This window comes from Squalius cephalus, assembly GCF_949319135.1.
Source record: "Squalius cephalus genome assembly, chromosome: 18".
Classification (NCBI taxonomy): domain Eukaryota; kingdom Metazoa; phylum Chordata; class Actinopteri; order Cypriniformes; family Leuciscidae; genus Squalius; species Squalius cephalus.
This window is the reverse complement of record NC_137139.1, coordinates 25,587,239-25,599,847: the sequence shown is the minus strand read 5'-3', so window position 1 is coordinate 25,599,847 and position 12,609 is coordinate 25,587,239. Positions and strand designations below refer to the sequence as shown.

General features: G+C 35.6%; 1 protein-coding gene across 1 annotated transcript; it reads right to left on the bottom strand.

Moving 5' to 3' along the window:
• Positions 1-1,959: 1,959 nt before the first annotated feature.
• mylk2 (myosin light chain kinase 2) lies at positions 1,960-12,118 on the bottom strand. Its single transcript, XM_079849061.1, has 16 exons — positions 11,941-12,118; positions 11,002-11,278; positions 10,814-10,899; positions 10,609-10,681; positions 8,451-9,216; positions 7,269-7,462; positions 6,719-6,827; positions 6,496-6,589; positions 5,684-5,793; positions 5,434-5,575; positions 4,421-4,491; positions 4,071-4,199; positions 3,657-3,728; positions 3,149-3,229; positions 2,790-2,922; positions 1,960-2,681 (listed from the first exon to the last, which is right to left on the bottom strand). Exons 1-16 carry the CDS (start codon positions 12,040-12,042, stop codon positions 2,601-2,603), a joined length of 2,520 nt encoding a protein of 839 aa, XP_079705187.1. The 5' UTR covers positions 12,043-12,118; the 3' UTR covers positions 1,960-2,600.
• Between the last annotated feature and the right edge of the window lie 491 nt (positions 12,119-12,609).

Here is a 12,609-nt window from a genome sequence, read left to right as displayed (position 1 = left end):
GAAAGAGAATTCTTCATTAAATTTAATCAGAGCCATTCTTTTTAAGAGTTTTTACATACTCTAACAAATGTTGAAGACTTTCAGGTTTGATTAGTGTTTCTCTCAGTTAAGTCAAATCAAGTCACCTTTGGGTCATTCCCGGGATTCGGTAATTATTTCAGTCCCCCAGACTTTTTAAAGTGGTGGTTCACTAAAATGAAAAGCTGGTATGTCTATTATAATGAATGAAAACAATTTTTGCAATAAAATCATTTTTATCATAAAATAATGTCTTTAAAAATAGTGTTTTATCACAAAATAATTTCTATCATACACTAAGCATTTTGTCATGTCCCTGAGGCACTTCACTGAATTTGTGCTTTGCAATTTTTTGGTTTTATTCGTGTTACTTTCTTGTGTATTGGGTATTGTCAAGCCTAACAACTCAACCCCATCATATAAAATTAGGATAGAAAATGATTATTTTTCAACATTCTATTTTAATCCATAAGTATATACAATGTACTTATTTCATTGCTGGCTTATATGGTCTATTCTACTCTACACGAGGAGCAGTGGCCATTTTTAGCAAAAAAAAAAAACCTCAACACCATCACACTCAACTTGTGTGGTTGTAAACTTGTGACAGGGTTGAGTTTTTCACTTCATTTATTAATATTTTTAATAAAAAATATATAAAATAGTCATGGTTTCAGTAAAGATATACTTTCCAAAACCATGACAACTGTTCTAAATAGAATAATTGATGTGATGTATCCACTTAAACATCGTCAAGCAATGTCTCCCGTCTCACCTCTTACAGTCTTCAACTCCATTACACTATTCTCTTTGGAAAAAAATCGGGAAGACGATTAAAAATGAAGGCATTTCTTGCTGATTACCACCTGACATGTTAAGAACTAACACAATGAAATTGTGGTTTTAGTTAAACATCTAAATACATTTTATTTGACTCCAATCCAATCCGAATGTGAAAATGATTATGTGAAAAATGTTGTGAGGGACACATGAGCAGTAGGTACATGTTAGTTTTACGTAAAATCTATTTTAAAACAATTCCATTTTGTCCGTTTCGGGGTTGAGAATAAAAGGTGTTTAAAATACGGGAAAAATACCTGAAAAAAAGGTTTGATATGTGCCTAATGATGTGGGATATTTAGAAATTTAATTCTAATTTGAATATTACCTTATCCCAGAAATGACCCCTTTATTTATGTGGTTCTTTTTACAATACAGAGTGTTTCAAAGCAGCTTTACAGTGATAAACAGGAAAATAACGATTCAATGATGCAAACAGAATTCAATTCTGCTGTAAAGCAGCTCTGAAAAGACAACAGTCATTAGTCAGTTCAGTGTTGATTCAGTATCTGAGTACATCCATTATGAAATGAGTTCAATTCAGCTATAAAACAGCTCTGCAGAATTTGCCGGCCGTATGTCAATGAGGCCGCTTCATTTCAGTAAACTCACCACGACATTCCAAAGTCATTAAGAAATTACAACAATCTATGCTTCAAATGGAATAACGGGCAATTTTATAATGGTTCCTGTCCTGAGACATCCTCTGACCTCTGGAGGATGCAGCCCTCGGATTGAGACACAGCTTGAGTCAGTTATGGTCATCACTGAATTATGACCTATAGCAGTCATGTGGATGGCATCATCAATGGTGCAATTTTAATTCCAGGAAAATTCTGAATGTCTGCGCAAGTTCTCTTTTAAGATACCATGTGTGACTTTTTTTTTCCTTTTTTGTTTTTTACAACACATTCCCCAATATCTGTGTTGATTAATTATAAATGAATGAGTAATGACTAACTATTTGAAAAATAGTTGCATCATTGTATCGTTATTTGAAAAATAGTTACTTCAAATAGTTGAACAAATTCTTTTTGTGAAGTTGCATTCAAAATCTGAGCAGCGTATGTGCAATTTGAATGGGCATGACAGTGCTTATTTAACCCATAATATTCCTTTATTTTGATAGCAAGGAAAAGAAAAGAGCATTTTATTAGTTTAATCAGACAAATATTGACAAATGTTTTGCCCTATTTCAAAAACAGGTTCTTCTGCATTGTATTAATGTGGTGGTGGTGATAGCATCGTTTTAAACTTCCCGTTTATATTTCCTGTTCATGAGCTTACACGTCCTCTTAAAAACTTGAAATATGACTAAGGCCATCAAGTATTCCCTCATAGTTTTGGACGAAACTATTTTAATGATCACACCACTGGTATTCCTCTACTATACTATATGAGACTTCATGGTAAAATAAACGTTAATAAATAAAATACCTTTCAAAATATGAATATCATTCCATCCACATGCTTATTTAATCAGAATTACATTTTTGGAAAAGACAAAAGTGATAAATTATTGAATCACTGATAAACATCAGTGTTAAATAATATGATGCAGAAAGGAAATGTATTTTGTTTACACATTTTAATGCATGTTACAGATTGGTATGTTTACATTAAATGATTATATTGGCAGCCAGTGAGTGTTCAGATATGAATGGTGGATGGCAATGCAGCACAGCAATACAAAGACATGATCTGCATTTTATAAAAGCACACATAGTGAGCACAGGATACTCTCAGAATTCAAGCGCTGTCAGGGAACCTGAACTTCCGATCTTCTTAAACCTATTGGCCGCAGCAATGGCTATGTAGTTTTTCTGTACAAAGGAGTGAAGTGGAAGAGGAAGGAGGAGAAATGGAGAAAGTATTTAGTATCTTAAAACAGTGTTAAAGTGGTAAATCATAATGTTTCCTCAGCGTTTCACCTTCCACATCCGCCTGGCCATATACTTCTTGAGGAGAACCTGTGACTTGAGCACGATGTTGCTGCTCTTGGCTTTCTCACTGATGTTGTTGAGCCATGGGTGTTTGAGACTCTGTGTAGCACTCATTCGACCACTGTAAAATAAGAGACATCTTCAGAAGACTTGGAATATATAACACAAGTTGTATGAAATGTTACTTTTATCGTGTGTGATTTATGGTTCTTTTGGAGCTTGAATGCAATTAGTCACTGTACGCTTTCATTGTATGGAAAAGAGCAGCTCGGACATTCTGTAAAACATTCCAAGTCACTCGGAAGTTTTTGGACTAAGTGTACTTGTAAGTGTATTTTAAATGTCACCTTCTTTCTCTGATAAGCAGGTTGGAGACGAAGTCCCGAGCCTCAGCAGACACATGCTCAAACGCATCCTCATCGAAGTACCTACACACATCCAACAGAGGGTGTTGTTTCACAATTTGTATTCATGTTCGAGATATACCTACATCATTTTTTTCCCCCGCATGTCTTGTTCTGGGCTCCATAGAATTTACGGCCTGGTTTCACAGCCAGGGCTTAGATTAAGCCAGGATTAGGCCTTGGTTCATTTAGGGCATTTAAGTCGCTTTTATAAAAATGCCTTATTAAAAAATATTACAGGTGTGCATTTTGAGACAACACAATGACACTGACATATTTTAAGATATCAGTGCAAGTTGCTTTCAGTTAAAACCACTCAAACATTTTTATTTTAGTCTGGGACTAGGCTTAAGCCTTGTCTGTGAAACCGGGGGTATGACTTGTAAATATATCTTTCTTTGTGAGTAGCTAATGTTGTGTTTTGTATAGAATTAATATAATAGTGGCCTACCAGTTGCCCAGAAGCACATTGTTGAGGGTCTGTCCATCATCATCCCCCAAAAAAGGAGAGAGGCCACTTAAGCTACAACAACAGAAATTATGATTTGTATTGTTCCTCCAGTTCAACGGTTCAGTTAACATGGAGCTAACAGGGTTGCACAAGTTCCTTTTTCTGTTTTGGAGACTACCCATAATACACCACAACACCGGCATTGCTTTAATTAGAAGCAGTTGACTGAGTGACCCTGGATGCTCATTTACTGCCTTGTTTGATGCTTTGGCACTGTTAGCCAATCTATGAAACTAATTTTAATGTTTGTAATCAAGGCCTGTTTGAGTCTTTTGCAGTGTTGTGGTGATTTTAAATTCAAATGTAGAAGATTGTTCAAAATTATGTTAATGCACACAGCTTATTGTGATTTACAGCATATATGTGACGACTCCCAAAGTCCACATATCTGTTGGGAAGGAGACAAAATCGAAGTTCACCACCTCCGGAGCTAAAAATTCAGGCGTTCCAAATGAAACTTTGAGCTTCTCTCGTGGTTTATATCTGAAGGAGGATAAGGAAAAGAGTCACTTTAAACCATAAAAGTAAGCCTTGACTGTAATATCTGAACTCTCAGAGGATCAACACATTCAGAAATACACAGTGGTCATTGGAAAAGTATGTAAGGCAAATGTCATGTGCCAAAATGGCTGACGACAACACTAATCTTGATTTGAACAATGGACAAGCACAATACAATAGTAGTATAAAAGTATAAATCATACCTCCTTGCTAGTCCAAAGTCAATAATTTTCACCTGATGGCTAGAGTGATTAACAAGAAGGATGTTCTCCGGCTGAGAAAAAAAAAGAAGTGATAAACTGTTTTCAGGATGTAAAAAAGAAAATAAACTACTAATGAAAGCTGTAAATATGAGGCCACCCTCAGTTATCGAAATATTGATACATCAGTTTAAGAAATCCATAAATCATTTTTAATACAAAAAAAAAAACGCAAATAAAAGAGGCTGCAGTTTGATAATAATAATAATAATAATAAAATAAAAAAAACTTTATAAAAGAACTAAAAGGATATTTTAGAAATGATGATAAATTCTAGTTTAAATTCACTTTAATTCTAATTTAAGTCTGTTATTTTTTTTTTAAAGTATGCATTGGATTTTCAATTAATAGCTTTTTCTGTTATATATTGCTATATATTATCAATTTCTCAATTTCCAGTTGAGCCAGGAGGTGGCACCCAATCTGCTGTCAATCAAATGTTACAAAAGTTGTCATTGGTCATAGCTGTTTGTAGTTTAAGTAACTTAAATGGCTGTACCAATGATCAAATCGTTGTTTTTAAACATTTCATAATTACAATTTAGTTATTAAACTAAATTTAGCATCACAAATGGCCCCCCATATGTAAAAAAAAAAAAAATTGGTCAAAAATCCTTACATTTGTATTAAATTATTTTTGTACACTTTTTTAAATTACAATTTTATTGTCTTTCTTCTTATTACATTCAGTGTTGGAATCATGGAGTAGACTATAAGAGCAAAAGTTGCCTAACATTTCTCCATGACGCAGAAAAGACGAGTCTCGTCTTAAATTTATCCGTGGTGCAGACAAGCGAAGTCTATTTATGACTCACATTTCCCTTTGCCACCCATCTCTACAATAGCAGTTACCATAAAGGCTTATGCAATAATTCTATTGAACCCTCTCAGAAAAAAATAAATCACTAGTCTAAATCTGACTGAACAATGTGACTCCTTTTTGCTTCATCTCTTACCTTGAGGTCCAGGTGAAGTACATACATTTGGTGCATGTACTGGACACCCTCACAGATCTGTTTCACGAACACCATGGCATCCACCTCAGTCAGCGGACAGCTCTCATCCACAATTCTCTCGAACAATTCGCCTCCCTCAACACTGAGTAAAAAAAGAGGAGACAGGACCATCTCTATGATTTCATCCTTCACATGTTGCGCTTTAGCTCCTTGTATTTTATTCCTTAAGTTGAGATCTGGGTCTACTTACAACTCCAAAATCAGCACAACTTGATTCTTGACCTCAAAGGCTTCATAAAGTTGGAGGATGTTAGGGTGACTGAGCTGGTTCATGACCATCATCTCATTCAGTGCCATGTCCTGCAAAACAACAGAAACAACCTTTAGATATTTGATGAAGTTATTTTCTAATTTCATGTTTTATGAGTGTTTTTGTTCCTTTTGTGTTATTATCTGGTATCTAGTGTCAGGTAAATAAAGCATAATTAATAATACAGATCCAGAATATGAACATTTCAGGACTCAGCAAGACTAATTTGGAACAGCTGAAAATATGTGCTTTTGCTGATCTAAATTCAGTTTATATAAATGGAAATCTGTTGATACATCTAGAGACAATATATTATGTAGTCTATACCAGTCAAAATATGAAGTTACGATTTTTTAAAGAATTTAATACTTTTATTTATCAAGGATGCATTAAATTGATCAAAATTGACAGTCTTTCTGAAATTTTCTGCCACTTTATTCATCAGAGAATCCTGGGAGAAAAAAATATCACAGTTTTCACAAAAATATTAAGTAACTGTTTTCAACATGTTTCTTGAGCAGAAAATCAGCATATGAAAATGATTTCTGAAGGATCATGTGACACTGAAGACTGGAGTAATGATGCTGAAAATCCATCACAGGAATCAATTATGTTGGTAAAAAATTTAATTTTGATAGTGGTAAAATACTAGTTTGAAAGCCTATGAGATGGCACTTTCTAGTGCACTAATTAATGTGCAAATGCTGTCAGAAATATTGTGAAGTAGCACAGCACAGATCTGGTCAACTTACCCTTTCTCTGGCATTTCTTGTGTTGATGATTTTAGCAGCAAGCCTCATCCCTGTCTTAATCTCGGTACATTTGTGCACCTTGCCAAAACGACCGCTGACAATTTAATATGATGGTTAAAGGTTAGGATGACTGGTTACTACGACAATATTTTGCTAATAAAATAACTTAAGTGAAATAAATGTAGAATAACTCCGTAGCAGTTACTGCTAGCTTTCAGCTCACCCTCCCAGCACTTCTCTGGTGTGGATACTGAAGGTATCACAGGGTGGAGGGTTCGACTTCAGCGACACAAACCGGTGAGGAAAAGGGGCAGGCTGAGGTGAAACATCATCTGAAAAGAGCCACACTATTAGTGAAAAGTGTTCTTTCAGACAACAATCTTTCAGTCAGTCTACTTCATTGGGAATCTTGTGTCAGAGATCACTATGAGATGTTAATGGTGTTGATATCTGATCTATAATGCTCTTCATGTTGGGTTGGAGTGGGAACAGCTGCAGGAGAGAATAGGGCAATAATGTGCCAGGGACAAAGGATTATCATATTCCAGATACTTCAGATTTCTAAGGTCAGGCTATATTAGCCCTTCAGTCAGCTTAACCTTTGAAAACAAATTTACACAACTGGAAATGGTCATTTTGTGGTTATGATGATCTCTTCAGGAAAATGTTTACTGGCATTGTCAATTATAAATATCCTTTAACTTAAATTTCTTAGATTTTTTTTTATCATAAACATTATTTTAAAAAATTAAATAAACATAAATGTTACTTACCTATTACTTTAAAAAACGTTTTTAAAGGAGTATTGCTCTTCATCTTTACTGGATTCTTGTCTGTAGCTGGACTTATTTTAATCTGTATTCCACCAGATACGTGGTTTGCGGCTCCAACTGCTTCAGTCGCTTTCTTAGCCAGCGGTGCCGTCACCATGTGGACCAAATCTGCCTTTCCTCCAGTGACCTGTAATCTGCATAAGAAAAACATTGATATTTATATACATATTTACATGTATATATATTAATGCTCAAATTTAGGGAAATATTTAGAATCGTCTTTGAAAGAAGTCTCTTGTGAAATATTTGTTTAAAAACAGATTTCTATTTCAATATATTTTAAAATGTTCCTGTTGTTGGCAAAGCTGAATTTTCAGCATCATTACTTCAGTGTCACATGATCCTTTAAAAATCATTCTATGCTGATTTGGGGCTCAAGAAACATTTTTTATTATCTATGTTGAAAACTGTATATTTTTGTGGAAACCGTGATTCACTTTTCAGGATTCTTTGATTAGAAAGTTTAGAAGAACAGTTGAAATAGAAATCCTTTGTAACATTATAAATGTCTATACTGTCATTTTTTTATTATATATATATATATATTTTTTAAACTAACTGATCCCAAACCTTTTAAAGGTATTGTGTGTGTAACCCCTAATTTGTGAGGACAAAATGTTTCCAAGTCTCACAATACCAGAAATCTTTGACCTTGTGTGGACATTTCTGGTCCCCATGAGGAAAACAGCTTATAAATCATAACTAACAGACTAAAGTTTTTTTTTTTAAATGTAAAAATGCAGAAAGTTTTCTGTGAGGGTTGTTTAAGTTTAGGTGATAGAATATAAAGTTTGTACAATATAAAAATTGTCAATGGAACATCTCCATAAAACATTGATACCAACTGTGTGTGGTTTTACCAGTTAATGTCTTTAAATGTCTTTACACTTTATTTGAAGGTGTCTTTGTTACAGTGTAATTATACATTTAAGTACTGAGTAATATTAAGCAACTACATGTACATACATCAGGGTTAGGACTTGGTTTGGTTTAGTTGCATGTGATTATACATAATTTATAGTTACTACTATAGTACTACATGTAACATCAATCAGCTGCTGCAACAGTGATAAATTGCATTTTAATTTTTCGGAAAAGCAATGCATCCCTTGCTGGTTTTACCTCTGTAAAGAGTTAGGGCAGCTGTGCACTTGTCGAAGGGAGAAAGCCTCTTTTGTTGCTGTGGTCACATTCAAACCCACTGTTTTTGGTGGTTTGTGGCTTGGCGGAAACAATGTCGCATCTTGTGACGTTGTTATTTTTGTGGTAGGTGTATTTACTGATGATTTTCCCGAACTCTGCACAGTTGCTGCAGGAAGAACCAGACTTGTTTGGGGAACTTTTTGGATTGGTGTTGAATCTGTAGGGACTTCCATTAAAGTCAGCTTGGGAGGGTTGTTGGGTACCAATGAAGCCGTACATGGAGGCATTGCTGGAGCAACCGGTCCAGTCATCTTTGGTATGGTATGATTCGGTAGGGTTACATTCACTGTTTCAGTATGCTTCGGTCTGATTGTGTTGGGCAAAACAGCTGTTGTCACAGGAACAGATGCTATCTTTGGTGCTTTAGTTTTTAATAGTGACACTTTCCTGTCATCTTGGGCTTCTGATTTTGGTGGAGCAATAGCAGAAGTCCTCTGGATCACCGTTGAAGCAGCAATGACGGGTATCAGGGCGTCATTCTGGTTCTTATTTTCAAGCTTATTAATTTTCTGTGTTTGCTCATGACATTGAGACAGGTTCGATCTTGGGGGTACTGTGGATATTTCTCTTTCTCCTTTGATTTGCATTCGCATTTCATGTTGAACTTTGACCTCTGTTGAATCTTTTCTAGCTTGATGGTCCTCTCTTCTCGTTCCATTGTTTTCATTGACTTCTAGCAAAACACCTGCACAAACACACAGAATAAACAACAAAGGCATGTTTGCACCAAGGATGATATTATAAAAGAACTATAACAGCAAAACAATAATGAATTAGAGGATCAATATCGTTGAATCACTTTTAGAAAAAAAATTCTCAACTGACGAATGATAAAAACATTTACAGCCAATCAGAATCCATCCTGCTGAGACAAGAAAACTGCATGCGCAGAGGATAGAGCAAAACAAAACACCGGTCATGAATTAGAAGTCTAAAACAAATTTTTTTTAAAGCAAAATGTTGGAGGAGCTTGAGTTTGTTGCCCAGCCCTATTTGTTTGAACTCTCACCGAGGCTTATGCTACTTGGGTCAGAGGTCACTCTTCCGCCGGAACTAGTGTACCGCCGTTACCAGAAGCCAGTGATTAAAGTTTATAAAGTTATAAATATGGATATTTTTCTCACAAAAACGCAAATTACTTTTGAATTAAACCGTATGAATTACTTTTATGATGGACGGATGCGCTTTTTTGGTCTTCAAAATTACAGGTACTATTCACTCCCATAAAACTTGGAAGAGCCAGGATTTTTCTTTTTTAATAACTCCAATTGTGTTTGGCTGAAAGAAGCAAATCATTTACCTAGGATGGCTTGAGGGTAAGTTATTTATGGGATTTTTGGGTGAACTAACCCTTTAAGCCTTACAAACTCACTTTCTTTTTTGCAAAATATCCCGAATTAATATAAAAAACAATAGAATAGAATTTTATTCATAGAATAAAAGAATATAAGTTTAAATCTAAAATTCAAAGCAAATATTTGACAATATTGTATACCTCATAACCCCATTGTCATTGTTTTTTGGTATAACCTTTTAATGGGAGGTTTAAGTTGAAACTTTTAATGGGAGGTTATGAGAAACATTCTTCTGTTTTTTTAAAACAGGTTGCATTGCTTCTGGTTCAGGTCTTTTGTATGTGCTTCGTTTAAATAGAGCCATTTTACTCAAGATACTCACTACCTTTCAAAGAAGCGAGTAAAGATTCGCATAACCAATGTCCACTGCATATTTTTCTTCTTCTCACAAACATTTAGATATTTAAATCAAATAAAATGGCAACAATGAAAAACTAGCTAGGTTTTCTGATTGCCTTAAAATTCCACCGTCAGTTTCTGACCAGTTTTCCTGTTGTTTATGTGACGATCGGCATAAAGACCTATTAACTGGTTGTTTCCTTAGTCAGGTGATTTGTGGTTCTCTGTCATTCTGTAGTTCATAAATAGTTAGCATGCTAACAAGCCCGTCATTCAGATTTATGTCCATCAAAACTGACCATGACAATCCCATGGCATGGCCACGCTGCACCTGTCATTACTAATGAATGCTGCCCAGCATATATAGTGTAATATCGTAGTACCTTTCTCTGAGGGTTTATTAAAGGAATGGGGCACCATTTTATGGTCTCTGTCTAAGCGAACATAGACTTCCTCCTGTCAATAGAGAGAAAAAGAGTTTACAAACAGATATTAAGCACATGGTAAATGTCATTTATGCCATGTTGATTAATGCAATAACTGTACAAGTTAATGTAACAGTTTCTGGATCTAGTCCTTTCCACTGACCGCAGAGGTTCGAACAGGCAGGGATTTCCGTCTCTGTAGAGCCACTAAAGGCACAGACACTCTCTCACACTGTCTGTCCTCCAGACCTTTCATATTTAAGAGACAGAACAGAAAATTAAAAAAATAAATAATTTTTAAACCGAGACCCACTTGAAAACCTGAATGTCATCGCATTCTGATTCCCATACCACGTGCCAGGTCCTCCAAGGCTGTTTTCATCTCCAAGACTTTCCTTTCAAGAGAATCCAGGAGTCTGGTCTGAGCTGACAGCTGGCTGGTCACAGTCTCCTGCAGTGTGTTGTGCTGGACGCAGGTCGCACACATGGGACAACTTTTCCCTGGGCTCTGAAGGAGCTGCTCCACTTTAAACCGCAGGTCATCAACCTTGGCCTCCAGGGTTGTGGGATTGGACGGAGGCACAGGGCATTTCATAGAGCCTTTGACAGACATGGAATTAAAGTTGTGCTAGAGGGAGAGACAAGTATACAGGTATTAGGCAAAAAGTACTTTTGAGGTCAAATTTGCAATTAGGCCTTCAGATTTTACTCCAATCTTTCAGTATAAACTCTACTGAAATATTTCCATTTAAACCAGACTATTTTTGTTTGCTGGTCCTAGACGGTCTCTCAGCATGGCAAGCTGAAGAGAACAAAACCCCTTTAAAACCAGCCAAAAGACCAGAATGAGAGACCAGGTTAGTTAAATAAGCGGGGAATTAAAGCCTAGATGTAGATGTAGCTGACAGTAAAAACATGGACTTTTGAGCTTTTATTAAACATTTTTATAAAATGTAATTATTTTAACTAATTACTTAACTAAAAACCAAGTTAATATTAATTTATATTACCAATTTTACTTAATAGAAATATTTATGAGAGTAAACAGTCTTGAAGCTAAAATATAAATGCATATAGAAAACTAATTTTAGGTGCTCTAACTGGACACCAGTTTTTCTGTCCTCTGGTATGATAAATTAACTTTTTAAAAGTAGAAATATTCCATGGAGTTACAAAAACTACACAAGAATAAATAAAAAGATGCACAAAAAAAAGTATAGCTTTTCAACCTCAGAGTAACTGACTGAAATTACAATCATCTTCACAACTCAAAAGATATTTTACACCCACCTGTAAAGATGTTTGTGCAGAATGAGAAGCCCAGCGTAAAGTACATATGCTTTTCGCCAAGTGTTTGGACAGATTGATCTCTGGCGTTTTGTGGAAGCTCATAGAGTGCCAGTCTGTCAGATTCCTCTTTTATCTCCGCTCCATGGCCACCTCACCAGAAATAGGCAGACCAGAGAAGGGGGGCTCGCAAACAGTAAACTGATAATAGAGGCACGCAGAGCTGGCCCAGGGGAGGGGGCACAAAGTCTTTCCAAGACAAAAAGAGTAGACGGCAATGCACGAGTTGAACGAATGCGAGACACGTAACTCTAGTGTTCAGCCATGCAATGCTGGCAGTCATGTCATTAATGCAATAAAAGCTGTGCCCTTTACTGAATTACCTATTGTTCCAAACCTGTATGAATTTCTTTCTTCCGCTAAACACAAAATGAAGATATTTTGAAGATTGTTGGTAACTATTGTACCTCACTGACTTCCATAGTATTTTTTTTTTCCCCCAACTATGGAAGTCAATAGGGTCCATCAACTGTCTGGTTAATGACATTCTTCAAAATATCTTCCTTAATGTTGAAATTCATACATTTCATTTTTAAGTGAACTATTCCTTTAAGCAAAAACTGCTTCTATAAAATTGCCCCATCTGTGGTCATTTTTGGGACCAAATAAACC

Coding starts and splice junctions, on each gene's coding strand:
- mylk2 (XM_079849061.1), bottom strand. CDS start 12,042: ATGAGCTTCCACAAAACGCCAGAGATCAATCTGTCCAAACACTTGGCG. Junction 10,682..10,813: donor TGCCTGTTCGAACCTCTGCG/GTCAGTGGAAAG, acceptor CTCTATTGACAG/GAGGAAGTCTATGTTCGCTT. Junction 9,217..10,608: donor TAATAAACCCTCAGAGAAAG/GTACTACGATAT, acceptor GTGTTTGTGCAG/GTGTTTTGCTAGAAGTCAAT.